Source organism: Lepidochelys kempii, chromosome 8 (genome assembly GCF_965140265.1).
Source record: "Lepidochelys kempii isolate rLepKem1 chromosome 8, rLepKem1.hap2, whole genome shotgun sequence".
In the NCBI taxonomy this organism is placed as follows: Eukaryota; Metazoa; Chordata; order Testudines; family Cheloniidae; genus Lepidochelys; species Lepidochelys kempii.
Genome location: NC_133263.1, coordinates 43,787,098 through 43,813,323, shown reverse-complemented (window position 1 = coordinate 43,813,323; position 26,226 = coordinate 43,787,098). Strand labels below are relative to the sequence as shown.

General features: G+C 43.8%; 1 protein-coding gene across 2 annotated transcripts in view; it reads left to right on the top strand.

Annotated features, from left to right (window-relative positions):
- Positions 1 to 269: 269 nt before the first annotated feature.
- The window catches only part of TEDC1 (tubulin epsilon and delta complex 1), a 161,383-nt gene continuing 135,426 nt past the window's right edge, over positions 270 to 26,226 (top strand). For both annotated transcript variants that reach the window (XM_073356246.1, XM_073356245.1), the window contains exons 1-3: positions 270 to 457; positions 2,503 to 2,581; positions 9,500 to 9,702. In XM_073356246.1, coding sequence (XP_073212347.1) covers positions 335 to 457; positions 2,503 to 2,581; positions 9,500 to 9,702 — 405 coding nt within the window. In that variant the 5' untranslated portion in view covers positions 270 to 334. The remainder of the gene's footprint in view (positions 458 to 2,502; positions 2,582 to 9,499; positions 9,703 to 26,226) is intronic.

Sequence of the window (26,226 nt, the reverse complement as noted above, 5' to 3'; positions counted from 1 at the left end):
TGCTGCGGGATTTCCGGGCTGCTGGGCTCTGCCCTACTGCGCAGAGCGCTGCACGCGCAGGGAAGAGTCACTCCCCAGCCGGGAGGCACCGGGCCGCAGCAGCCTGACCCAGCGCTCGGAGCCCAGCACGTGGCCACGTGCTCCCAGGAAGGGCAGTACTGAGGGTGCAAGGCGAGGGTGACGGCTTCTGCGTGGCTTCACTCGTCACTTGCGCACGCGCACCGTGCACATGCGCCCCGGGAGGCGGGGCCGTGTGCACCTGCGCAGTAGCGCGGAGGCGCCGTTTAAGCGGAGGGAGCGGCGCTAGCTGGCGGGTGTCGGAGTCTGCCGCGGGATGTGGCGGGGCCGGGCTGGGGCGCTGCCGGCGGCTATTGGGGCGCTGTGCCGGGCGCTGCCACCGGGGAGCCGGCCCGCCCCGGAGACCTTCCGCCTCGCCAAGTTCGACCGGCCCGAGGCGGTGAGAGGGGGGGAAGCCGGGACCGCCCCCGCCCCCACTGCCCCGTAGCAATGCCCCGCTGCCCCAAGGCAACATCACTGGCCCCTCCGGGCCCCATAGCAGCACCGCTGCCCCCTAACAATGCCCCTTCACTGCACTCCAGCAGCACCCCTGCCCCTCTCGGTGCCCCCTGCCCCATAGCAATATCCCTCCGCCTCCTAGGTTTGCCCCCGTTACCCCACATCATCCCCCCTGCTCCATAACATTGTCTGCTTCTCCCTTTGCCCTTATAATGTCATCTCTTCTCCCATACCATCACCCCCTGTGGTGGGACCCTAGGCAACTTCCTTGTGCTCTCAGGCCTTCTTCATACTGGGTATTCCTGCCTTTGGCATAGCTGCCCAGTTGCAAGCCCCTGGTGAGACGGGTGCAGCTGATATAAGCACAGTTTGCCACTCAGCCCTGTGTGCAACCAGGTCACACTGCAACGGTGCAAACTGTGGCTTGTAACAGCTTTGCTTGTAGGAAAGTCTGCACTGGGCAGCTACACCAGTGAGTGGGGTTGGAACAAATCCCCAGTGGCAACAAGGTCTGTGCATCGGTTTTGCCTGCTGTAAAGGAGCAATAGTAACAGTGAGCAGTATAAAACACTCTAAGGTGTGTGGATGGGATGGTGCTGTATGAATATTCAGTGTTACTTGCTAGTTCTAATTCAAATAATTCCTCCATACTGTTTGGATAGCTAATCTGTACAACTCTGTGTATCTGTGCCCTTCAGCTCTCCATGGTGGTCTTCGCTAGCTTGTTACCACCTGGTTGCATTGGCATCCCTTTGCTGTGATCCCTGTAATGTCACCACCTAAGGGTTTGTCCACACATGGAGATATTCTGCAATAACTGCTGAATAACTCGATGTGTGGCTGCCCTTATTCTGTACTAAGAATCTCCACATACAGAGTTATTCAGGAATAGTTCTGGAGCTCTAAATTCACACCCTACCTTAATTTGAATTACCTTCCCCCCTCCCGTGCCTGACGGTTACATTCCCCCTGAAGCCTTGACTCTGTAATGTCACCTCCTCACCTCCCACCATGAAGGTACCCTCATAACCCACCTGAGGCCCTTTAGTCATGATATGTCCGCCATCCCTGTAATGACACCAGCTTCCTCCTCCTCCCGTGGTGGGAAATAAAAAGCCTAAACAGCCAGATATGCATGATCCCTTCTCATTTATGTTAGAGGGAAATAATCTTCTAAGTCCAAGAGCAAAATTTTCTCCATACCACCCTTCCTTTCTTTTCAGTCGGATGATCTCTTTCCATGTCTTCTCTTACTTAGAATTTTGTCCAAGGCAAGGAACTTTTCAGGGCTTCTGGAGAATTTCCTGGAAACTTCTATTTTCAAAATTGAAGCTTGACACTTCTCTCTGGTGTGCAGCACATTCTACTTGTCACTCCGAGTATACTTCCCTCCCTTCATCCTGAACGATCTTAGGCCCCCTCTGTACTAGGGCTTTGGAAACTCCATTGGCAGGAAGGCCTTGACCTACCTCTGCATATAGGCTGTTTTGTATTTGTGTAGGCATTTTACAAATGTTGGCTGCAATTCCTTGGCTTGCCTCAAAGTTTAAGGCTTAAACTGTCATAGTCTGTAACTGTGCTATCCTAGCTTCTAACTACATTCGTTGAGCTAGTTCTTGTAATAATAGCCCACAATGCAATGCCTCGTGTTTACAAATTACCCTAAAGCCCCTGCTTCTGCAACATTATAGAACATTTCTTTCAGGCATCCCAGAACGAACTGGTACAAGTGTAAGTATAAAGTGTGCAGTATGTGGCTGTGCCTTTTTAGAAGCAGTACTGTTGTGTGTGAGAGGTGCCCAATTGATCCAGGCAGTCAACAATCCTGTAACACTTTTTCCTTTGCTGAATGCACAATCTTCACGTTATTGCCATTAATCTGAGGAAGCACAGGGCAATACAAGACAATGGCCAGTGCTGAGTAATTAAAGACAAATACATGGCAACTGTTCTGAATGCTGATGTTTCCTTTTTGTTCTTTCATAGAGCTTGCAGATTTGGAGGCTGCTGTATTCTCTTCTAAAGCAAATCCATGATGGAGGATGGACTGAGCTTGATACCATAGGTAATAAAGTATTTTCCCACCCAGTGCTTGTAAGGTTTGTCTCTGTTTCTGGGAGTGACCTGAGCTGGACTTAGAGCTCCCCTTCCTCAGCAGCCCATTCCCTGCAATGGGGGCTTCAGACTCCATTCAACATCTCAGTTTATCCCATTGACCCTAATTCTTGCATCAAAGGTGTGAAGATGGCTGTTGATTCATACTCAGCTTGTTTTATCCATGTTAATGAGGTGTCAGTCAGGCAAGCTGGATGTTCTCTCATCAGCTGTAGGCTCTTGCTTGTTTGGTGCATTTTACCTAACAGGTCACTGCAGTTGCATTTACACTGTGCATTGGCCTTACAAGTCCCCAGAGTGCTCAGAGATAATTACAGAAAACAGCTTTACTTCCTCTCTAATCTCTTATTTTCTCCTTCCAAACATGACACTTGACTCCACAGTAAAGTGCCATTAAATCCTACCTTAGGGCTGCGGATTATAATGGATGAACTGTGCCTCAGAGCTATACAGCCTGTGTTGTAGAGCCAAGTCTCGGAGTGAAGAAGGAATCCACTATGTGTATGTACTTTAGAGAGGATGTAAAATACAGCTATAATCAGGAACCATGTTGCAGAGAAAGCTTGCGTACAGGTTGGCTCTTTTACCATCTTGTCAAATGAAAGAGCTTAATCACTGTTGGTATTTAAATATACATTACAACAGACACAGTGCTAGTTCCCAGGGCTATGCCTTCCCCAGATATCCCCCAGTGATCCCCTACAGTGTGCCCCTTCACTAAAGCAGGGATGACGTGACTGTGGAATCCTCCCACAGCCTTAGAAGGTTTCTCAGCCCCAAACCAGCCAAAATTGGCTCCTGAAATCTCCATGAGTCAAACTATGCTTGTCAGGCTTCTGAAGAGCCAAAGTAGCCTACAGTTGTGGAAAATGAAGCGGAGATTAAATGACTTGGCCAGGATCTCTCAGGAAATCCATGGCTGAGCCAAGAATTGAACACTGGTTCCCCCTGGTTCAGTTCCCAGTCCACTGCCTTAATCACAGGATCATCATTTTTTTCCCTGCTGCTTCAATTGCTACGCACAGACATTAACACTGAAGTTCCATCATGTGCACCTATGTGCTAAGGCAATTCAGCTGTGTCTCTTGCACCTTGATAGGGATAGACATGCAGAAAGCATAGCTGAACACATAATTTGGCCTCTAATCTGTTAATTTACAGGTTGATTGGACTTTTAAAATATTAAATTGGGAAAATAGAAATGCCATCATATGGAACTCTGATTGCTCCCACATTGGTTGTTGGCAGAGTCTGAACTTGAGATCTTCATGTGCACATGATGAACCTGTAATCAGAAAGTTGACACACACTTTGCTAGTGAGTTGCACAGTTTTTGCTGGACTTTGGGAATTAGGATTCCTGGAGTCTCTTTCTGGTTTGATTTCAAGCAGTCTGGTTTAGTGGTTAAAGCAGTGGTACAGGCAGGATAGCCAAGCATACAGATTTAGCCCATGTATCACATGGCTAAGTGAACGAAAGTTGGGTCTGCCATATTCAAGACCAGTGTTCTATTATGTATCCCCCATTTTTGCAGTATCTCAGTGCCTCCTAATCTTTAATGTAGAATCATAGAATATCAGGGTTGGAAGGGACCTCAGGAGGTCATCCAGTCCAACCCCCTGCTCAAAGCGGGACCAATCCCCGACTAAATCATCCCAGCCAGGGCTTTGTCAAGCCTGACCTTAAAAACTTCTAAGGAAGGATATTCCACCACCTCTGTAGGTAACACATTCCAGTGTTTCACCACCCTGCTAGTGAAAAAGTTTTTCCTAATATCCAACCTAAACTTTCCCCACTGCAACTTGAGACCATTACTCCTCGTTCTATCGATGTACTTTATTCTCACAACATCCCATGTTACAGATGACAATCTGGGAAACAGAAAGACTAAGTGACTCGCCCATTGTCACACAGGAAGTTCGTAGCAGATTTGAACTTGGGTCTCCGAGACCTAGACTAGTACCTTAACAGCTGGGCCATCCTTCCCTTCTTTGTGTAACTTCTCAGTTACCTTTTCTGTAAAATTGAGGGAAAGTAATAATTTCCTGGCCCTAGAACAGGAGTATCACGCCTTGGTCAGTATAAGTTATGAAGTGCACACAAATATTAAAAGCAGTCAGTGGAGGAGGACACTTGATTTCACAGTCTCCTGGCTCCCAGGCCAGTGCACCTTGTAGACTAAAAGTATTTTCTCTGAGATTGCTCTTTGAGTTTTGACCTGGAGTCTGTGCGCATTGCCAGAGGTCTGAGCAATCCTTGCCACTTGTAGGACCAAAACAACCTCTAGTTATTTTCTATTGTTAGGTTTTGGAACTGGTTATTGTTCCAGACACTAGCTCTTGCAGGGTATCCCAAGGATACAAGTATCCTGTGGTTTCTGCCCATGTGTTTTTATTCAGCATGTGTTCCAAAAAAGTGATAGACTTTCCAAATTTTAAAAACTGGTCATTTTGGAGAGAGATTGGCTTGGGAATCCTTTTGCATTGGCCTCGTTAGCACTACAAAAGTAATTTTCCCTCTCTTGATATTCAACCCGTTCTTCTCAACTGTTGAGAATAGGCCACTTCCACCTTAATTGAATTGGCCTAGTTAACAGTGACCCCACCACTTGGGAAGGCAACTCCCATCTTTTCATGTGCTGTAATATTTATACAGCTTACTGTATTTTTCACTCCATGCGTCTGATGAAGTGGGTTATAGCCCATGAAAGCTTATGCGCAAATAAATTTGTTAATTTCTAAGGTGCCACAATGACTCCTCATTGTTTTTGCTGATACAGCCTAACATGGCTACCACTCTGAAACCTTTTGATTAAATGACCCTCAGATTTATACTACAGGCTGTACCCCAATTTGTGAACTAGCATATGGGTTTTCAAGTCACTTTTACTATGTATGTGAATTTTAGGGAGGATTCAAACTTCTGTTTTAAACAATCGTAATTATGGAGTGACCAATGGTCACTTTATACTTCATATAGAAAAAGATTGTCATATTTTTTATGAGTGATAGTACATAACTTCAAATTTGGGAAATCATTTAGAAAGTATTATGTACTACAGACAGTGTGTTTAAAATGAATGAGCTGTTGCACTTGTGCAGAAAACCCAAAACTAGAACCAAACCACACCACACCAGCAAATCTCCCCAGTGTTCAGTGGCTGGAAAATCTTGGAAGTCATCCTGTTTTGGAAGAGAATATTTTCCCTCTTTCTCTATATAATTATTTCTTATCCTAAACTTCTGGGGGGAAAAAAGTTCACACATACCCCCAAAATTCAGAACAATAGTTCCTTCATCAAGTAAGTTAGAGAGTGAGTCAAAGTCAGCCTTGTATTGGAACTCTGGCATTAACTTTAATGAAGTCACGGCTAGTACCTTCATACTGCTCTTTCCATTAGCTTACAATCTGCATGAACTCTTAAAATGCCAGTGGGATCTGCCTTTTGACGTGTCAGTTATCTTTTGGTGTAGCAATTTTGATACTGCCAAAAAGAGCTCTGTAGCTATTGTATCTCTTTCATTCTCACCTGTCAAACCAGAACTGTTTTTCTGCAGCAATAATTTTCCTTAATAACTCTGATTTGTGACATCTCTACAGGTGGTTTTTGCCTGAGCACACGAAGTAATGCATCCATTTTCATTCCTTGCCTTGACTCACATTTCTTTCTTCCTAGCATGCATAAACTCAGAATAATGTGTAGTTCTCTGTTGAATACAAAGCTGTAATTCATTGGAAGGGTTCTGCAGGCGTCGTAAAAAGGAAGGGCACAACATGAGTGCTGTATCACGGCTTGGCCCGTGTTCACTAAACTGTCTTTTTCAAGTGAAATGTGCATGCTGAGAGGGGTTTATTATAAAGATCAACAGAACCATTCTGTGCAAATTCCCTTACCTTAATGAAGTGCCTCAGTAAAGTATTGGCCAAAAAACAGGTATTGTACCGCAGTTATTAGCATTATCTGCTATATAAGGAGCATTCTTCTCTCTATTCTACACTATCACACTCTTCTTTTGGCAGAGTGCATCTATCTATATTAGATTAGATTACTTATATGGCCATCACTGCTATAGCATATGAACATCTCACACTCTTTTAAACAGGGTGGATTTGATTTAAATCACTAGTCAGGAAGAGTCGATTTAATCATCGATTTCTACATAAAAGTGCATTCTTGTTGGTTTATAAACTTAATACATATTCTTCACAACTCAGACAGATGTAGGTTTCATTTTTAGAAGGTACACACTATACATTTTGAAAGTGATTTATTTTGAAAACTTTTTAGATTAGTTTTACAGCTATATCAGAAAACGAATGATTGTTTGGTTATTTCATTTACCAAAGGTAACTGAAGCAGATATTTATGAAGTCATTGGGAGGTGAACTATCTCCAATTCAACAGGTTAATCATTAGTATTTGGAGGATTTTCTTGCCATGCTGTATTAGGAGGAGAACATCACCAGACAGATATTTAAATTGTTTTATTTAACTAAAACAACAATGTTATGGATTCTGGATTTTTTTCTTCAACAGCAAACATCCTATTTTAACAAAACAAGCATATGAATTTTTGAATTTAGTTAAACATGTATGTTGTTTAAAATCAGGTTTGTTTTTGTTAAAATTGTTTTTAACTAAAATAATTAAATGAAATTTAAAAAAAAACAAAAACAAAAATTAAATAGACTATGTGAGGCAAGTCAACATGAGAAATGTAAAATATTGGCTTCTGCAGCTAACTCAGTGGTCTTCACCTTCATTTTCCTGTTTGTTCATAATCTGGAAAAGAAAAACAAGCTTTCCTGCTTTTTCAGGTCCCAAACGATTTCTCAATTGGGAATGGATTAGTCCAAAGGAAGAAAATATTCTTTCTACACCGGCAGAAGAAGCTACTGCAGTTAAAAATGAGATTATCACTTCAACAGTCTCTAAATCCAAGTGCTTAAGTGACTTCTACCAAGTCACTGATGTGACTTTCTTTAAAACATCATCAGCAAACATATATTTCTTGAATGGTTCAGCCTTAGCTCTGAAGTTTATTATGGTTAGCATTATGGAGGGATGATTGCTGGATGTCCATGCGATAGCCAACTTCTCTTCTTCAGGAGTTCAGGTTTGACCCAAGTATTGAAAATATTTGCAAGAAAATGAGCTGGAGATAGTGTTTGTCCCATTCTTTTTTTTTTTTTTTAATGCTTGTAATTTAACTCTGTCATTGCATATTTCTCTTTTTAAGATCTCACTCAGTTCCTTCCAAATTTCAACACCATCAGCAATAAAACAGTTATTTCTCTGCATTTTGTTCAAGGCTATAGAAATAGGCTTCAGGGGTAGTCAGCATGTGTTCAACATTTCTCTTAAGCCCAGTGTTGAGAACTTTGGCTGTGACAGAGCCATCTATTTTCTCATGATTTTGTTCACAAACTGTCATCAGGTTAGGCCAGTTCTTGATATAGTGCTCAAAACAGTCCACTGCTGAGAGTTAGCTTGGTTCCTCCCACTTTTTAAAGACTCTCCTTTCCAAATTGAGAAATGAAGTGGGCTTACTGCCTGTGTAGATTTACTAGCTCTTGCCAGTGCAGGCAGCTACTTAGTGACTACTGTTAAGGATGTGCTGCTGTTTAAGTGTAATGAGTGCTATTCGAATGTAACGAGTACGTTCAAGTTTCGGGCTTCTAGTGGCTGTGTTTTAGCTTGGTATGATTGCCCCTAGCATGCAAAACTCCCTTAACATTTCACAGCTCAAGTGATGTGGTTAGACACTTTTCCCCAAGGAATTCTTTTTTAAGATTAACAAATAACTTTTCTAGAGTCACAGGTGTTTCTTTCCATTCATGCTTTTTCTTTGGCAGTCAGGCATTATGTTATTTTGAGCTTCATTAGTCAACAGCATTCAGGGGAAAAAGCTCACAATGCATGTGACCAGACGAGAAGTTTATCATGCTAGTGACAGGGAGTAGGCAAATGAGGAACATGCAGATGTGATAGAGGACATGGAAGTTAAGCATTGACTACGTGGGGCCCTGAGTTTGGGTTTACTGATGCTTTGTGGTGAAACAACATGGAGATATTGAAACACTTCACTTGGGAAGGGAAGAAACTTTATTTGTTGGTTTAACCTTTTCTCTTTCTCCCCTAGTGAAGTGACTCTTGCTTTACAATCCATAGTATTTGCATTGTAATTGAGAGAAACAAGGTGAGTGAGGTAATATCTTTCATTGAACCAGCTTCTATTGGTGAAAGAGGCAAGCAGACCTCTCTTCAGGTCACATTGCAATTGTCAGGTAAAATCCATGATGAAGGAAAATAGAAGAGAATATAGCTGAGCACAAAATGCAGTCTCTGCAGCCTGCTGTGCCTGTTGTATGTATGCTACTGTAACTTTATTTGCTCACTAGTGCTCAGAGATTTGTAGTAGGCTGTGGAACCTTTCATCTCTAGGTTTTGATCCACCTCAGGTCAACAGTGACCTAGAAGAGTTGCCATCTTGTAGCGTGTTTGGTGGCCCATATGAAAGGAGGGTCAGTTTGAGTTCAGTGGCTAGTAGGAAAGGCACCCACCAGCTGCAAGCCAGTTGCAAATTGGCCTTGTTAGTCTCTGAGAGGCAAAGGGCTGAATGGGTCTGGAGACTGAATTTCTATTCCCCTCTATAGAGGTGGTTCCAGTGTGTCAGGGTGGGGCAGCACAGGGGAAGCTTGAATTCTTGCTGCCTGTACTGTATCTGTTCATGCCTAACCAGAGAACATCAGTCTCCTTACCCTCAGTATGATATGAAATGTGGTTAATTTTCTCCAGGAAGCAGCTGTTCCTGGAAAAGGGTGGGTAGTGCAATGTGACACATTTTCCTGCTTTTCTACTTTTCAGGCACGCAAATTCGGTTTGTAAAGTCAGTGTTATGGTACCATGGCTATGGCAGGCCAGAATTCTATCAGCTCCCTTCTGACAGCTCACAGGGTAGCAGGGAGTTACTGCTGGCATTTTCCTGGCTCCTGAACAGAATCAGCCTGCTGGAGCAGCTACTGACTGTGAATAGAGTGAAAATCAGGGATGAAGCCTCTGTCTGCACGGTGAGCAGGTTTTTTTTGTTTGTCCTCCCCACCCCATCAATTGTTAATGTACTATAATAGTAGGATTTAAAATCGCAACTGTGGGTTTCTGGATTTTCCCTTTCTAGACAATACCTGTGGGTTCTCCTACAATTTAGGCAAAGGGGTGGGCTGTATGAGTTCTCTCTCAGTGCGTGGAATATGCCAGGAAGTGGCAAATAGCATTTTAAGAAATATTTGAGTGCCTAATAGCTGCTATCACTATTCATTGAGTAACTAATGAACTTTCAGCCTTCCTGAGGGAGTAGTGAGATTTACTGTTATGCTTCCACCAATAAAAAGATGTCATTGTGCAGAAAGCCTGCTCTGGAGCGAGCTAAGGCTGGGTGGGAATCTGCTGGATCTGGTGAAACTGGGAAATCCGAAACAGTGGCCAAACAAATTGCGCAGACAAATAACGTTTGATAACTTTCCATTTAAAATTCTCTACTTCACATACAAGGTCTAGCATATGATACTGTCTAAACTCTGCCCGAGTGTTATAAAATATGTTGGGGAATGAAGAAATGAAGATAAGGGAAGACTGAAAAAATTGGGTTTGTTTAGTCTGGAAAAGAGAAGACTGAGGGGGGACATAACAGTTTTCAAGTGTGTAAAAAGTTGTTACAAGGAGGAGGGATAAAAATTGTTTTTCTTGTTTTTCTCTCTGAGGATAGAACAAGAAGCAATGGGCTTAAATTGCAGCAAGGGAATCATAGAATCATAGAATATCAGGGTTGGAAGGGACCTCAGGAGGTCATCTAGTCCAACCCCCTGCTCAAAAGCAGGACCAATCCCCAATTAAATCATCCCAGCCAGGGCTTTGTCAAGCCTGACCTTAAAAACTTCTAAGGAAGGAGATTCTACCACCTCCCTCGGTAACGCATTCCAGTGTTTCACCACCCTCCTAGTGAAAAAGTTTTTCCTAATATCCAACCTAAACCTCCCCCACTGCAACTTGAGACCATTACTCCTTGTCCTGTCCTCTTCTACCACTGAGAATAGGCTAGAACCATCCTCTCTGGAACCACCTCTCAGGTAGTTGAAAGCAGCTATCAAATCCCCCCTCATTCTTCTCTTCTGCAGACTAAACAATCCCAGTTCCCTCAGCCTCTCCTCATAAGTCATGTGTTCCAGACCCCTAATCATTTTTGTTGCCCTTCGCTGGACTCTTTCCAATTTATCCACATCCTTCTTGTAGTGTGGGGCCCAAAACTGGACACAGTACTCCAGATGAGGCCTCACCAATGAGGGAGGTTTAGGTTGGACATTAGGAAAAACTTCCTAACTGTCAGGGTGATTAAGCACTAGAATAAATTGCCTAGGGAGGTTGTGGAATCTCCATCATTGGAGATTTTTAAGAGCAGGTTAGACAAACACCTGTCAGGGATGGTCTAGAGATAATACTTAGTCCTGCCATGAGTGCAGGGGGCTGGACTAGATGACCTATCAAGGTCCCTTCTAGTCCTGTGATTCTATAAAAGGTGATTTCTCCCTCCACACTTACATACCTACTCCAAATAAACTCCCTGCTCTTAGCACCAAAGGACACACAAGCTAAATTTTTAAAATGGCCAGTGCTAAGTGTTACAACCGGCCCAGTTGTATTCTGCATGTTCACCAGTGAGATGCGAGTGGACCCAGTCTCTGGGTCCCATGCACTTCCAAGCCAACTAGGTCAGGGTAGAGTCTTGTCACTGTTTTTAGCCATAGAGCACACTCCTGGGCTCAGACTTCTTGCCCAACGTCTTTCCCTGGGACGTGGGGCACTGCTGCCCGATAACCTCCTGAACGTCCCCTCCCAATTGCTTGCACGCTCTCCATCTAGGCTGTGGGCACTTTTGACTTCTAATTTCGTCCCTTTGGGGACTGTGTGGTAGGAAAGGATGGAACACAGGCTTGGTAAGGGAATTTGTTGGCTGCAGAGACTTTACTCTGAGAGTTACAGATTTTTGAAGACAACAAAAGTCCTGCGACACCCCTCCCTTTGTCTGATCTTCTCCTTCCTGGGTGTCCGAGGTTCATCAGCATTTCTAGATGGGCAAAGTTCTTCCTACAAGTCCTGCTCACTTGAGCAACTGTGTGGAGTGAATCCATGTGGGCTTGCTCTTCTGATTTTATTTGTAGTTTTAAGAATTAAAATTCCATGTATTAGGCCTGTAGAGAATGGTCTGACATTAAACAAAATAACATCAAGAGCAATAAAAAAAAGGAACACATGACTTCAAGGAGTACTGTGAACAAGAACTGTCTTGATACATCCGTGTGTATAACTATTCCAGCTCTAAAAATGTAGTGCTAATATTCAACGAGAGAGAGAGAGAAATGTCAAAATTATTCTCTTCAGGAGGATGTTATGGTTTGGGGTGAACTTCATCTGTAATCTCTTTTTGGGTACTTTTTTCAAGTGGCAGACCTATATGTGCATTTCTCTGAGTGGAACTCTGATTCACCGCACTTTTAGACTGGATCACCAGTCTACAGTACTCCATGTTGACCAACCATATCTGTTTTTGACACCTGCTATGGAATCTTCTCCAGAAATGACAGAAAACAGCTTGTTCAAAACAGTGTCTGCTTTATTTATTATAGGAGCAGCACAAACAGAGAAAAGGTTAAAAATAACAAAAGCTTTAAGGCTTAAAGCATATTGCCTTACGTAAACTTAGCCTCCTTTGAGAACTGGTTGCTCTGTGCATTCCACTATGGGTACATGTGTGCTCCATGCACCTGAGACTTGAGAACTTTTGAAAGCAGTGTCTGTTGATCCGTGTCTGCGCCCCTGCTCTGCTTGTGTTCTGCATCTAGGATCCATGGAGTAGCACTGGGTGAACCGACCACCTCTTCAGTTCCTTCTTACTGCTGTATGGCTTGAATTGGAAACTTTAGTGTCCAGAACTTCTCCTTTGTCTTCAAACCTGTAAATATTTCAAAGTTTATTAGTGTTATCTTTAGTGTAATTAGTGTTAATGGTTCTATCAGTACAGTGGTCCCCCTTTCTGTGGGAATAGCATATTGCTATTCCCAGAAGACTGTGGCGGGTACCAGACACCCCGCCGCCGAAATGCATCTGGAGAACTGGCCACCGAAATGCTGCCGAGAAGTGGCAGTGGCAAGAAGCATCGCCGCTGAAATGCTGCCGAGAAGCGGCAACGCTTCTCGGCGGCATTCTGGCGGGTGGTTCTCTGGTGGCTGCACTTGGCTGCAGCATTTTGGCAGCGGGGTGTCCTGTGGGTGAACAAAAATGCCCTGGCGGGCACCACCTTGGAGACCACTCTATTAGTATAGCTAGTGGGTAGTTAGAATCCCCACCCTGGGGATCCCTCTGGCTTCCCAGAATGGGAATTAGATTATGCACAGTATAGCAAGCTTGAAAAGCTGCATCTCCTGTCTCTGTATCTTCCTGATCAGTGATGACCACCTGTACTGCCTGGGAGAAGTGCATATCTCTGGCAGGTGCAGCACCTGTCACTCCTTTCTTAGCTGGAACTGATAGGTGCAAGCATTTTGGCTTAAAAAGCACCTAATGGAGAAGGCTAAGAGGTCTCAATCAGACCCAGGCTGGATGAACCCTGCAGTACATTGGCCAGAGTGATCAAAGAGCACGCTTCCTACCATGAAGTCTAATGCAGGAGACTACACCTGTGGAACCTCTCAGGATTTCTGCAGGAGAGCAGGGCACAGTCTCATAAGCACAAGAGGAGATCCGCTTCGAAGTCCACTCCAAAGAGGACAGATCCCACGCTCACCCCGTCCAGGTCGGGCAGGTCTTCATGCCCAGCTTCCAAAGGCTTAGGATGTTGATGATAGAAAGGTGCATAGGAGCAAGGCTCCGCTGCTACCGGACTCTGCACTGGCAGTGCCATTGCTAGCAGTACTGTCCAGATCAAGAGACCTTGGACTGCTAGTACCAACAAAGAGCATCCGTCAGGAGCCTTAGCCACTGGGGGTACCATCCCAGTTCCTTGTGGATCTGCCAAATCAGAACCTTCCTACTTCAGCTCTGTCTGTATGGGCTGACAAACCCGTGGGTGACCCAAGGAGAATGGAAAGATACACCACTTCAGTGAATGTCTTTGTTCTCCTGGATCTGCACTGGTTGTCAGGACTGAACCTCACCAGGGAGATTTTGACTCCACCAAGAGACACTGGCTCTGGGAGAAGTCTACCCCCTTCCTGTCTACTAGCCATGACTTAACTTTGACAGAACCATTGGCACTGCTGATTGAGCGAGATTTGAGCTTCTTATAATCGGAAAATCAGATATTCTGGAGGAACCATCCTTGCTTCCACCAACAAGATCTGTACAGACAGGAAGTCAAGAGTTTCCTGGAACCAGCATCCCCTACCCAAACCAGGACACTCTCCTTGGGACTGGAGGTGCCCCATCCTTTGGGGACCTCCACAACCCAACTTTGACCTTCCTATTGGTGCCCATGAAATGCCTGTGCATGATACCCAGGGACTGTGTGACCTAATAGGGTGTCACATCACCTCTCTTGTCCAAGAGAGCAACTGGAACTTCCTCCTGACCCTATAGACGAGGAAGATTACAAGCTGGATCCACCAGTTCCACTGGTACTGATAGTTATCTTTCTCATCAAGTATTGGAGATTGGGCTTAATTCACCCTCATTATCTGCCTTCCTGTGGTCTTACAGAGCCTCATAGGACTGAGTTAACCCTTAGGCTTCTCTATAGAAGTCACACACTCATAATCAAATAGAGGTTTCCACAATATTCATAAAAATACAGACTGTGTCTACGTTACAGGCTTCTACTAGCATAGCTGTATTGGTCAGGAGTATTAAGAGCTGTGATCCCTGATTGACATAGCTGTGCTGATAGAAATCCCTAGTGTGGACCTAATTATAAAAGCAAAACTTCATTTTAATTGGGATAGCTAGATTTGTTTGAGGGTGGTGGGGTAAGGTATTCCTGTAAAAGGGCAGCTTTGTTTATATAAGCTGTGTCCACACTAGGAGTGCTTTGCCGGCATAATATAGTATATGGGTATAGCTATACTGGTAAAGTGCTTCTAATGTTGACATGTCCACAGATAGTTCCCGTGCTCTTCACAGGGGAGTTTTCAGTTGCATCAAAAGCATTGAAATCCTTGATAATTCTGATCCTCTAGTTCCCAGAGTCTTCCCATTTGTGAGGTAGAGCAGCTGGGCAAAGGGGACACAACTTGCTCTTTATTGTGTATAAAGAAGGCCTGAAAAGTTCTTTTTGCTTGTCTTTATCATAGAAATATCCCAGATATCAAGTCTTGTCTTTCCAGTTTCTGCTTGATAACCCCTCGGAGGTCTAGAGAATTGGGGAGGTAAGCTTTCTGAGCCCTGAGATGTAGAGAGTTTGGGTAAATTGTAAGCCCATGGGGGCAGGCACCATCTTTTTGTTCTGTGTGTATACAGTGTCTATCTTAAATGGGATCGTGATCCAGGATTGGGCCTCCTAGGCTGAGGTAATATAAATAAATAAATAATAATGATGAAGGCTGAATCTTTCACAGGGTGAATGGATTTAACAAAAACAAGTAATGGATTTTAAACAGTCTACTGGAAAATCCCCTCCCTTCTCAGTTTGGGGTTTCAGTCTCATGTTGTGATTTCATAGTCTCTGGTTCTGCAAGAGTTCTCTAGCAAATGCTTCTAGGTTTAAAAACAAAAACAAAAACCCCAAAGCCCTAGAAAAGCTGTGGCTTTCAGGGCAGAGAACAATGGAATTATTAAATGAAAGTGTGCTAAGGCTGTTTCCCTCTAGGGATTTGGAGGGGAACCTGGGGTTCTGGTACTACATCCCCATGGCAACCACTGGATAGCAAATCAGCGAATCGCACACGCTATGATTCATTTTGGTTCCATGTTCGCTGGTGCTATGGAAAATCCCATGGCTACAAAGATGGTGAATTAAAAAGTGATAACAGAAACCAAAAATCCAGAACATCAAATAATAAACAGAAATGAACTGGCTCTTTTTTTCCTCTGTCACTTACTGGTTTTATTTTGTAGCAGTTAAACAGCTTGTTCCTGTTGTTGGTTGCTAGCCATCCTGATCATTACTGGCCACTGTCTTAAATTTTAATAAAAAGAACGAGGAGTACCTGTGGCACCTTGGAGACTAACATTTCTTTGAGCATAAGCTTTCATGGGCTAAAACCCTCTTCGTCGGATGCATGCAGTGGAAAATACAGTAGGAAGACCTATACACAGAGAACATGAAAAAATGGGTGTGATATATGCCATCGTGTGCCAGCAATGCCCCTCTGCCATGTACATTGGCCAGACTGGACGGTCTCTATGTAAAAGAATAAATGGACACAAATCAGATGTCAAGAACTATAACATTCAAAAACCAGTTGGAGAACACTTCAATCTCCTTCGTCACTCGATTACGACCTAAAAGAACAATCTACAACCAAAAAAACCTTCAAAAACGACTCCAACGAGAAACTGCTGAATTGGAATTAATTTGCAAACTGGACACCATTAAATTAGGCTTGAATAAAGACACGGAGTGGATGGGTCATTATACAAAGTAAAACTATTTCCCCATGCTTATTTTTCCCCCTACTGTTTCTCATACCTTCTTGTCAACTGTTGGAAATGGGCCATTCTGATTATCACTACAAAGGTTTTTTTCTCCTGCTGATAATAGCTCACCTTAACTGATTACTCTCATTATAGTTGGTATGGCAACACCTATTTTTTCCATGGTGTGTGTGTGTGTGTGTAATCTTCCTACTGTATTTTCCACTGCATGCATCTGATGAAGTGGGTTTTAGCCCACGAAAGCTTTATGCTCAAATAAATGTGTTAGTCTCTAAGGTGCCACAAGTACTCCTCGTTCTTTTTGCTGATACAGACTAACACAGCTACCACTCAAATTTTAATGTAATTTATAAAAGATTGTGTATATGACAGCATACACAATAAGAAGACCTCACAATATCTTACTGGCTATAACCCTCCCTGAGCCCCTTTCCACTGCTTAGCTTATTGTGTTAGAAATCGTTTAGGTTCTGATTCTGAAAAAACGTAAATATGTTCAAAGTTAAGCATGTGCATAAGTCTTTGCTGGATTGGGGCCTTAGCTTGTAAACTCCTTGTGGAGGTTTTGTTGTTTGTCTGGAAAATGTTATGCACACCAGTGTCTCAGTTTAAATAAATAATTGGTCTGATGTTCTTTGGAGTCTGTGGAAATATTTACCCATTTTTATCCACTGCAAATGAGAGCAAAATTGTGTTGCTAAGAAACAGCAAAGAAGGAAGAGTCATACAGCAATAGCTTGAGACCAAATGAATGGAATTAATATAATTGGCTCTTGATATGTATGGTGTTTGGCATATCATGAGCTATTTAGTGGGCTTCAGATCTCATTTGTGATTCAGACATAGCTTGTTCTGGGTAGAGTAGTCAGAATTTAATTCTAAAATCTAAAAGACTTGTCATTGTAGAGTAATTAGGGATTAACTGCATTTTTCCCTTGACAGGGTGGGCCCTTCATGTCTGCCTCACTAGGTGGGCTTGTCACTAAGTGCAAAATGTTTAAACTTACATTCATTTCTGTTTGAACAAGCATAGTAGCTGTTCTTGACTTTCTGTTATGTCTTTAAGATAAACACAAAGTGGCTGGATTCTTCTCTTGGTTACTGTGGTGTAACTGCATTGATTTTACTGGGACTACACACGTACTTCTAGCTAAGCACATGTTAAAGTGTGTAGCTGGTTTTGGCCGGAGTTCTCAGCAGCTTGCAGACTTAAATGCACAGTGCCGTTCTTGCTGAGGAAGCACTTCCATTTCAAGATCCTATTTTCAGGTGTTTTTAAATGTCTGAAAAAATTCCATTTGGTCTGAGACTACTTTACCATCCCAGAAGTGAATTTTTGGGGAATTCTGTTCAGGTGTTTAATAGACCAGAGAATGAAAATGTTTTCCTCTTACAGAACTTGTCAGGTACTTTGTCTGCACTTTTACTCGTGTGATTTCATTTATTTATTTATTTATTTATTTTTGAGACTTCAAGGTTTTCTTTGAGAAATCATATTTGCTATAGACTTAGGCTTTTGACATATTTCAAACATTTTTAGAAATTGGTACAAACTTTCAGAAATCTTTGTGCTTGTTTGCACGAAGGTAACTTTTACTAGTGCACATATTAATGCATATGCAGAGCATCACATGCTGTGAGTTCTAGCTTTTTAGTGGTTTAAAACATATTGCTAGCCTTAATAGTTCATGAGAGAGATCAGACATAAAATCACAACATTCTGATTACCATTTTTTCCTTTTCTCCCACAGCTGGATTTCCACATGATTTTAGAGGCTAGTGCCTGACCTGGGAATAGCTATACACCATCTAAAGTCATACCATGCAATAACTATATAATGATACTATCTCACTCTAATATAGAGGTTAAAGCAATTTAGTGTGTGATTTACATGAAACTGAGTTTTAAAGGCATATGAGGCTCTCTCCTCCCTGTCCCCCTCCCCCGCATGGTGTCAATACTGGGGCTGAGTTAGTGTTATTTTGATGCCTGAACTGAGCATTTGCAGACCTTAACTTGTTTGGATTTCTTTTAAGTTTAACCTGATCTCTGAATTTTCTGGCTTTGTAATCCTTGTTTCTGGTAATTTTTTTTGCACCGAAATATTCTCAGCTTTAACTCCATCCTAATGTAATTTTTATCTGAGAATTATCTTTTGTATTAAATTATTAAACATTTCCTCCATGAACACCAAAAAAGAAGCATTACCATTTATACTAAACATTTGTTTTCAAAACCTACCAGCTTTTAACAAGGTCTATAAATGCTTTGGTGGGACCATTACCAAATTTTGAGGGATTTGTAAACCTTTCCAAGCATAATTCTGCATAGTGATATGAGAGAAAATGCGTGTCCCTGGAGTAGTATAAAATACATATTGCATATGAGCAATGTAGCTGAGTTGCAGTGAGGAACATAACAATGAATTGCTTGATGTGTGTGGGTGAGATGATGTATTATCCTTCATCTAATATTTTAAACTGCAAAACAGAAACCTAATCATTCAGAGAAAACCATTGACTTAGGCTTGGTCTACACTACAGAGATAGGTTGCCAAAGGCAGCTTATGTCGACCTAACTATGTCAGTGTCTACACTACAGCCTTACTCCCGCCGATGTAAGTTCCCTACTACACCGACATAATTCCAACTCCACAAGAGGCATAGGGCTTATGTTGGTGTAGTTCGGGCAACGTAGTGTCCCTATGGACATTGGGTTCCTCACATTGGCTGTTGGCTGTCAATTTCATGGCTCTGCTGTAGCTGTGAAATTGTCAAGAAAGCTGGCTCCAGGCTCCCCAGTCCAGCTGCTGACAGGTCTCTGCTCCAAGTTGGGCTGCCACCCAGGCTTCTGGCTTGGGCTGCTGCTTGGGCTCCCCGCTCCCCACAGGGAGCCCTGCTGCCTCCTGGGGTCCCTGCTCCCTGCCAGGAGTACAGCAGCCAACTGGACTCCAGGTGTGGATCTATCAGCTGGTACTGGTGAGGCGAGAAGGTGGGGAGCTGTGCGGAGCTGAGAACTGTGCCTATCAGCGCCCCCCCCCCACTGCTCCTCTTCAGTCATTGGAAGTGCTCCTGGTAACTGAGTGTAGGAGCATAGTGTGGACATCAGCCATCACAGTAATTACCTAATAGAAGTCAACTTAAGATTGTAGTGTAGACATGCCTTTAGCCATGTCTGGTTCCCTTCATTCATGTTGCTGATACGCTTTACGTCATTACTGTACTGTAGTAAGTGCTTACTAATGGAACACTATTAAATACTTCACCACTACATGAAAACAACGAAAGGTGGGTGGGGTTTATTGTAAAAGTTCTCCAAAGGCAGGTGTGTGCTTCAGACCTTTGGGGCATCCATCTGGCCATGACAGTCACCTTGAAAGATCAAGAATTTTCTGGGAACCTTGTGCTGCCACTTCTGTGCAGCAGCCAACATTCTAATTTATTATTTTTTTTTAAAATTGTATTGTTTACAATCTCTCTAAAGAAAAATATTTGCCTTTTAAAATGTGGTGCCCATTTTTTGGACTTTTTCCTTTTGTTTCTAAATATGTAAAATTCAACATGGCTTTTTTGGTTTCATTATTTGTGAATTTGCACCATAGTTTCTCACGGCAGTCTTTGGAATGGATATCTTAGCATCACTGCTCTTGCAGGATCAGCTGGGGTGTACAACACTGGGAAAGGCTATTTGCTGCCTAGTCAGGGACTGTGTGCAAGAATGTTTTTTTCTGTCCAGTGTAAAGAATGGGGCTTAATTTATGGAAGTGCTGAGTAGCTATAGTTCCCCATAACTTCATTTGAAGTCATGTGTACTTAGCCTTGTGCAAATCAGACTGGGATGGTTTAAGGTTCTTTGGTGTAGTGAGTTAAATAAAAACCAGCAAAACTATTTAGAATTCCAATTACAGTCTCTGCCAGATCATAACAGTTTTCAAGTATACTGCAGGATAAATGGAAATAGGTTGATAGCTCTTTCAGTTTTATGTAATCATTGGTCATAAATCTATCACTTTCACAGGAACCTAATTACTAGTGCTGTGTTTTAGGAAGTGAGAAACACAACTTTCTCCCATTCTGTAAATAAATGATGACTTGTGCAAAGAATAGCTGTACTCTGTGTGATAACGTATTCGCTATGCTTACAATGAGGAATACTGCTGACACCAGTATTAGCTCTAAAATGGAAACTAATTTAAGTGTGTGTAGCTGCTCCTGGTTTTTAGGGGGTGATAGTGGTGTTTATTCTCTTGTTTATTACTAGGGAAATTGGCGTGGACATTGGATCCTGGTTTTGTCAATTAAATCAGCTCCTGGTTCTTTCTGTACATCTGAAAACTGATCCTTCTTTGTGATCTCATAATAAGAAATTACTGATGATACCACAGAATTTATGCCTCCTGCAGATATACCTTTTTTTCCCCAGCAAGACCAAATAAACTCAGGCCTGGTCTACACTACAAAGTTAGGTTGAAGTAAGCTGCATTGTATCGACCCAGCTGTGCATGTGTCTACTCTTAAATTTGTTTCCCACCAATGCAGTAACATCACCGCCCAGAGCAGCACTGAGCCATGGTCGATGCACTTAAGTCAACTAAGTCTGAGTGTAGATACTATGTTACTTATATCGACCCTAACAGTCTTGCAGCTGCTGTCCCACAATGCCTGGCACTGACTGCTCTGGTCAAAATTTTGAATTCCACTGCCTAGGGTCATGGAGACCAGAAGGCTCTCCTCTACCCTTTAAAAATGCCTTTTCCTGATTGTCTGGCTTGGCTTGGTGAGCATACCTAGCATCTCTCCATTGTTGTGTGCAACTGGCCAGCTGACCATGCTGGCTTCAGGCTCCAGACATGCCCCTTCTTGGAGTAGGCAGGAGATATTGGCTCTCCCGGGCCTGTGGGGAGAAGAGGCTGTGCTTGCACAGCCACGGACCAGCCCCAGAAACGTGGACATCTACGAGCAGATTGAATGGGAGGATGCAGGAGAAGAGGTACGACAGGTATCAGCACCATTGTTATGTGAAAGCGAAGGAAGTGCTGCAGCATATCAAGGCCAAGGAGGCCTATGATCAGTCCCGTGCTGAGTCGTAGACACGCTGCTTTTACAAAGAGTTGCACTCCATACTTGGCACAGACACCGCCACCAGCCCACAGAACACTGTGGATACCTCTGAGGAACCCGAGTCACAGGCCCCTGCTGTGATCAGAGAGGATGGGAGGGTGAAGGAGGAAGAGGATGGGGGACCTGCTAGCAGGGGTTTAAGCTATGCTGTGAGCCAGGACCTGTTTGAGACTCTGTGAGTCCAGTCAGTGCCAGCAGATCAGCATGGAAGAGCCCAAAGCAGGGGAAGGAAGCTTGGGTAAGTGTGGAATTGTATTTCCCATTACAATGATGTATTGATGGTGCCTCCAATTTAACAGACACAGCTATTGAATTTTCATTAATTTACTAGTACTAGAAGAGGTGGCGGTATAGCAAAGATAAGTAACATTGTTATCTGCTTTACATTCCTCTAGGATTAGGCGGGGGGACCATGCGGAGCAGCTTGTTTATACAGGATTGTCCCTTGTATCCTCCAGAGAGATTTCAATGAACCTTTCACGGAGGTTACACTGCAGTACTCTCCCGAAGGTTTCTAGGGATTGCAACCTTATTTCTTCCTCTGTGGTAGGACACTTTCCCACACTAGTCAGTGATAACATTGGCAGACACCATTGTAATACATAGGCATAACAACATACGGGCCCTAGCAGCTTTGGGATGCCAGAAGCAGCTGCGCTATCTGTGCCTTGGTTATTCTCGGGAGTGAGAGATCCACTAAAATCACTACAGCCATTGCCCTATACTCATAGTTTCGTGCAACTGAGCAACTCCTTCCTCATTTCCCTCCCCCCAGCAGGCCGTGCTCACCATGGCTGGAGCTGAGTGGTGCCATTCATAAGCTCTCTGAAGCAGAAGTGTCTAAGGAGGACTCAGGATGACATGTTCAGTGAGATCCTGCAAGCCAGGGCTGTATCAGACAGTGAGCAACGGGCCTGGAGGGTGAATGTTGCAAACCGAGTGGGAAGGAAAGAGCAGACAGGAGAACGGCCCAAGACATGCCGCAGGAAAAGGAGGGGGAGATGCACCAGGACATAATGGGGCTTCTCCAACTGCAAACAGATGCTGCAGACTCTTGTGGACCTACAGGTTCAACAATCCACAGAAAACTCCAATGCAGCACCTCCTCCCGCACTCCCTCCAGCATTCCACATGGCATCAGGGGCCACATCCCTACCTTTATCACTCCATCCTGGAGGACATTAAGGACAACCACAGCTTCACATACACTTGTGACAGCCCCAGTTGCTGTACGTGCAGGTAAAATAGACATGAATGTTCTTTCTCCTTCTAAAGTTCTGTTCCATTAATTTATTCAGTTTTTAATGTATTTGTTTTAAATTGCTCAGATTTTTTTTGCATTGATTTTGTTACTGAATAAAATTCTATTTGAAAAATAATTCATCTCAACTCATCTAGCTATTTGCCTAGTTTTACAACAGGCTACATAAAAAGCCCTAGCGAAGTCAGTACAAACTAAAATTTCATACAAACAATGACTTGTTTATACTGCTCTATATACTATACACTGAAATGTAAAGTACAATATTTATAGTCCAATTGATTTATTTTAGAATATCATAAAAATGAGAAAGTAAGCAAATTTTCAGTAATCGTGTTCTGTGACGGTTTTATATTTTTATGTCTGATTTGTAAGCAAGTAGTCTTTAAGTGAGGTGAAACTTGGGGGTGCACAAGACAAGTTGGACTTCTGAAAGGGGTACAGTAGTCTGGAAAGGTTGAGAACCACTGCTCCAGAGCTTGGGCTGCAGCCAGAGCCTGAACATTTACAATGTAATTAAACAGATCCTTAGCCTGAGCCCAGTGAGTTTGAGTGAGCTGGCACGGCCCAGCTGAGGTTGTCTGATTGCACTGTAGACCTACCTTCAGGTTCTTGCTACAAGGCTAAAAATAGTAGTATAGACATTCCCACTCTGGCTGGAGCCTGGGCTCTGAAACCTACCAAAGTGGATGGGTCTCAGAGCCCAGGCTCCAGCCCAAGTGTGAACATCTGCAGCACTAAATTTAGTCCCATAGTGCATGTCCGAGTCAATTGACCCAAGCTCTGACAGTTGTTGCCGTGAAGTTTTTAGTTATTTTAGTATTGATGTACCCTCAGTTGAGATCAGGCTCCATTGTGCTAGGTGTACGTTTATAGAGAGACACCTCACAGATCTGAGGAAGAGCTCTTGTCTCCGTCACCAACAGAAGTTCGTCTGAAAAGATATTCCCTCACTCACCTTGTCTGTCTGTCTGTCTGTCTCTCTCTCACTTACACACACCGTTATTACAAATTCAGATTTTTTCATTCAGAATTTCAGACTCTTTATCCAGTGAATACAAGAGCCTTTGGCATTTTGAAAGGAATGTGGTTAATAAATAGCATTACTTTTGTCTGATGTACTGAATACACTCTTACAATTTTTAACAAATGCTTCAAGGCATAGTTTTCTTGATGTGTCTGTTGAAATGATCAGAAGGGCTTATATTTTAGGTATTACACATTCACCATTCATTTGAATTTTCAAGTTTATTTGATAGCCCAGGAATTTCAAATATGCACAGTATTGCTTGAATCTGAAGTTACACATGATGTGTTCTGCATGGGGTTGCACCATCATACTACCCAGGAATTGCAAAGAGGGCTGTGTGAGGAAGCCTGCTTATTAAGCAGTGTTTTTTGCAGAGAGCCCGTTTCACTGACGCCTTGTGTACTGCACTGTCCAGCAGATGATTGTCTATAAAGCCCTAAATAGGCCATGTCATTTAAAGAGAGTGCCTCTCTTCCTTTGTGATACCATGGAAGATGCATTTGTCAGAGGCTGTCAAAGTAGCTCCCTACTTTAACTGTGAGGGTGTTGGTGATAGCACATTCTCAATGAGATGTCATTGATTCAGTGGTTCTGAAAGTTGCTCGCTATCTTTGTTTGTCCAAACCCAGATCTGATGACCTTCAGCACATGCTGCAGGATTTGCACTCTCTCCTCGGCTTTTCTTGCCAGGAGAGGAGCATATGGGGAAGGTGGAGGGTGGGAGGCAGTGCTGATGTGGGGACTTTAAAGGTAGCACTTTTATCTTCGTGAAATCTGAGAGTATAATCCTAAACTGTGCTGAGCTCATGCTCAGCATGTATAACGGTGAGGCAAACATAGTCCTAAACCAGCTTTACTATTCCTCCAGCCCTTTGGTTGCTGGAGACTGAACCAGCTCCCAGTGCAAGTGAGAGCAACCATAGGGCACCACTGGCCTTCTTTCTTGTTAGCTTCTAGGGGCCCTGATTATATAAGGGCTTGGCTACACTTAAAATGTTATAGCAGCACAGCTGTGCCGCAGTAGGGTGTCAGTGTAGACACTGATGCGAAAGGGTTCTCCGATTGGTGTAGGTAATCCATCTCCCCAAGAGGCGGTAGCTAGGTTGAAGATGAATTCTTCCGTTGACCTAGTGCTGTCTACACTGGCACACAGGTGGGCATAACAACCGCACTCAGGGATGTGTGGGTTTTTTACACCCCTGACCAACATAGTTAAACCAACTGAATATTTTAGAATAGACTAGACTAGGCCTAACTCCCTGTTTGAATTTCCAGTAGTATGAAATAAGAGTGTTCACACATGGAGATAATCAGAAAGAGTTAATCTGCTTTAAATTCACACTTTACCTCATTCCAGATTGACTTTCACATGTAAATAAGCCCTAATATACGCTGTATGGTCCATTGATTTTGGTAGGTACAGTATCTTGTTTTTTGGTCTCCTCCTTTATTATCTCTTTCATAGTAGATAGATGAATCATGCTTTTTTTTCCCATTTGAATATATTAAATGACTAAAATGTAAGTGGCATTTTTAGTCTCCTGCCCTTGAATATTATATACAGCCTTGCTGTGCACTGTTAAACACTTGCTGCATTTTACTCAAGAAGATATATTTTAGTGGTCTAAGTGATTCCTAGATATCCATTATGTACAATACCTTGTGTTTTCAGTGTTGTAGCTGTAGTGGTCCCAGGATAGGAGGAAGACGAGGTGAGTGAGGTAATATCTTTTATTGGACTAACTTCTGTTGGTGGAGGAGACAAGGTTTCTAGCTACACAGAGCTCAGGAAAGTGCTCTGAAGGAACAGTAATCCACACCGTGTAGAGCAGAGATGGGCAAACTACAGACCCTCCTGCCTGGCCCCTGAGCTCCTGGCCCGGGAGGCTTGCCCCTGGCCTCTCCCCTGCTGTTCTACCTCCCCTGCAGCCTCCGCGTGCCGTACCACGCTCTGCAGCCGCGCGGCCTGGCCTCCCAGAGCCGCGCGGTAAGGGGGGCGGGGGGATTGGACAGAGGGCAGGGGAGTTTGAGGGTGTGGTCAGGGGGTTGGGGGCGTGGATAGGAGTCGGGGGGGGGGTCAGAGGGTGGGGAACAGGGGGGTTGGATGGGGCAGGGGTCCTGGGGGGGCAGTCAGGAATGAGGGGGAGATTGGATGGGGCGGCAGGGGGGCCGTCACGGATGGGTGGTCAGGGGACCGGGAGCAGGGGGTGGTGGATGGAGCAGGAATCCCCGGGGGGGGAGGGGTCCGTCAGGGGACAGGGAACGGGGGGGGGAGGTTGAATGGGGCAGGAGACCCGGGGGGGGTCGTCAGGGGGCGAGAAGCAGGGGAGGGTCAGATAGGAGGCGGGGCTGGGCCACAGCTGGCTATCTGGGGAGACACAGCCTCCCCTAACCGGCCCGCCATACAATTTTGGAAACCCGATGTGGCCCTCAGGCCAAAAAGTTTGCCTGTCCCTGGTGTAGAGTCAAGCACAGGAGTTTATTATGCACAGCACTGGTGGAGTGTCACTTTGCTTATTCGGCTCAGAGGCACTGCAGAAC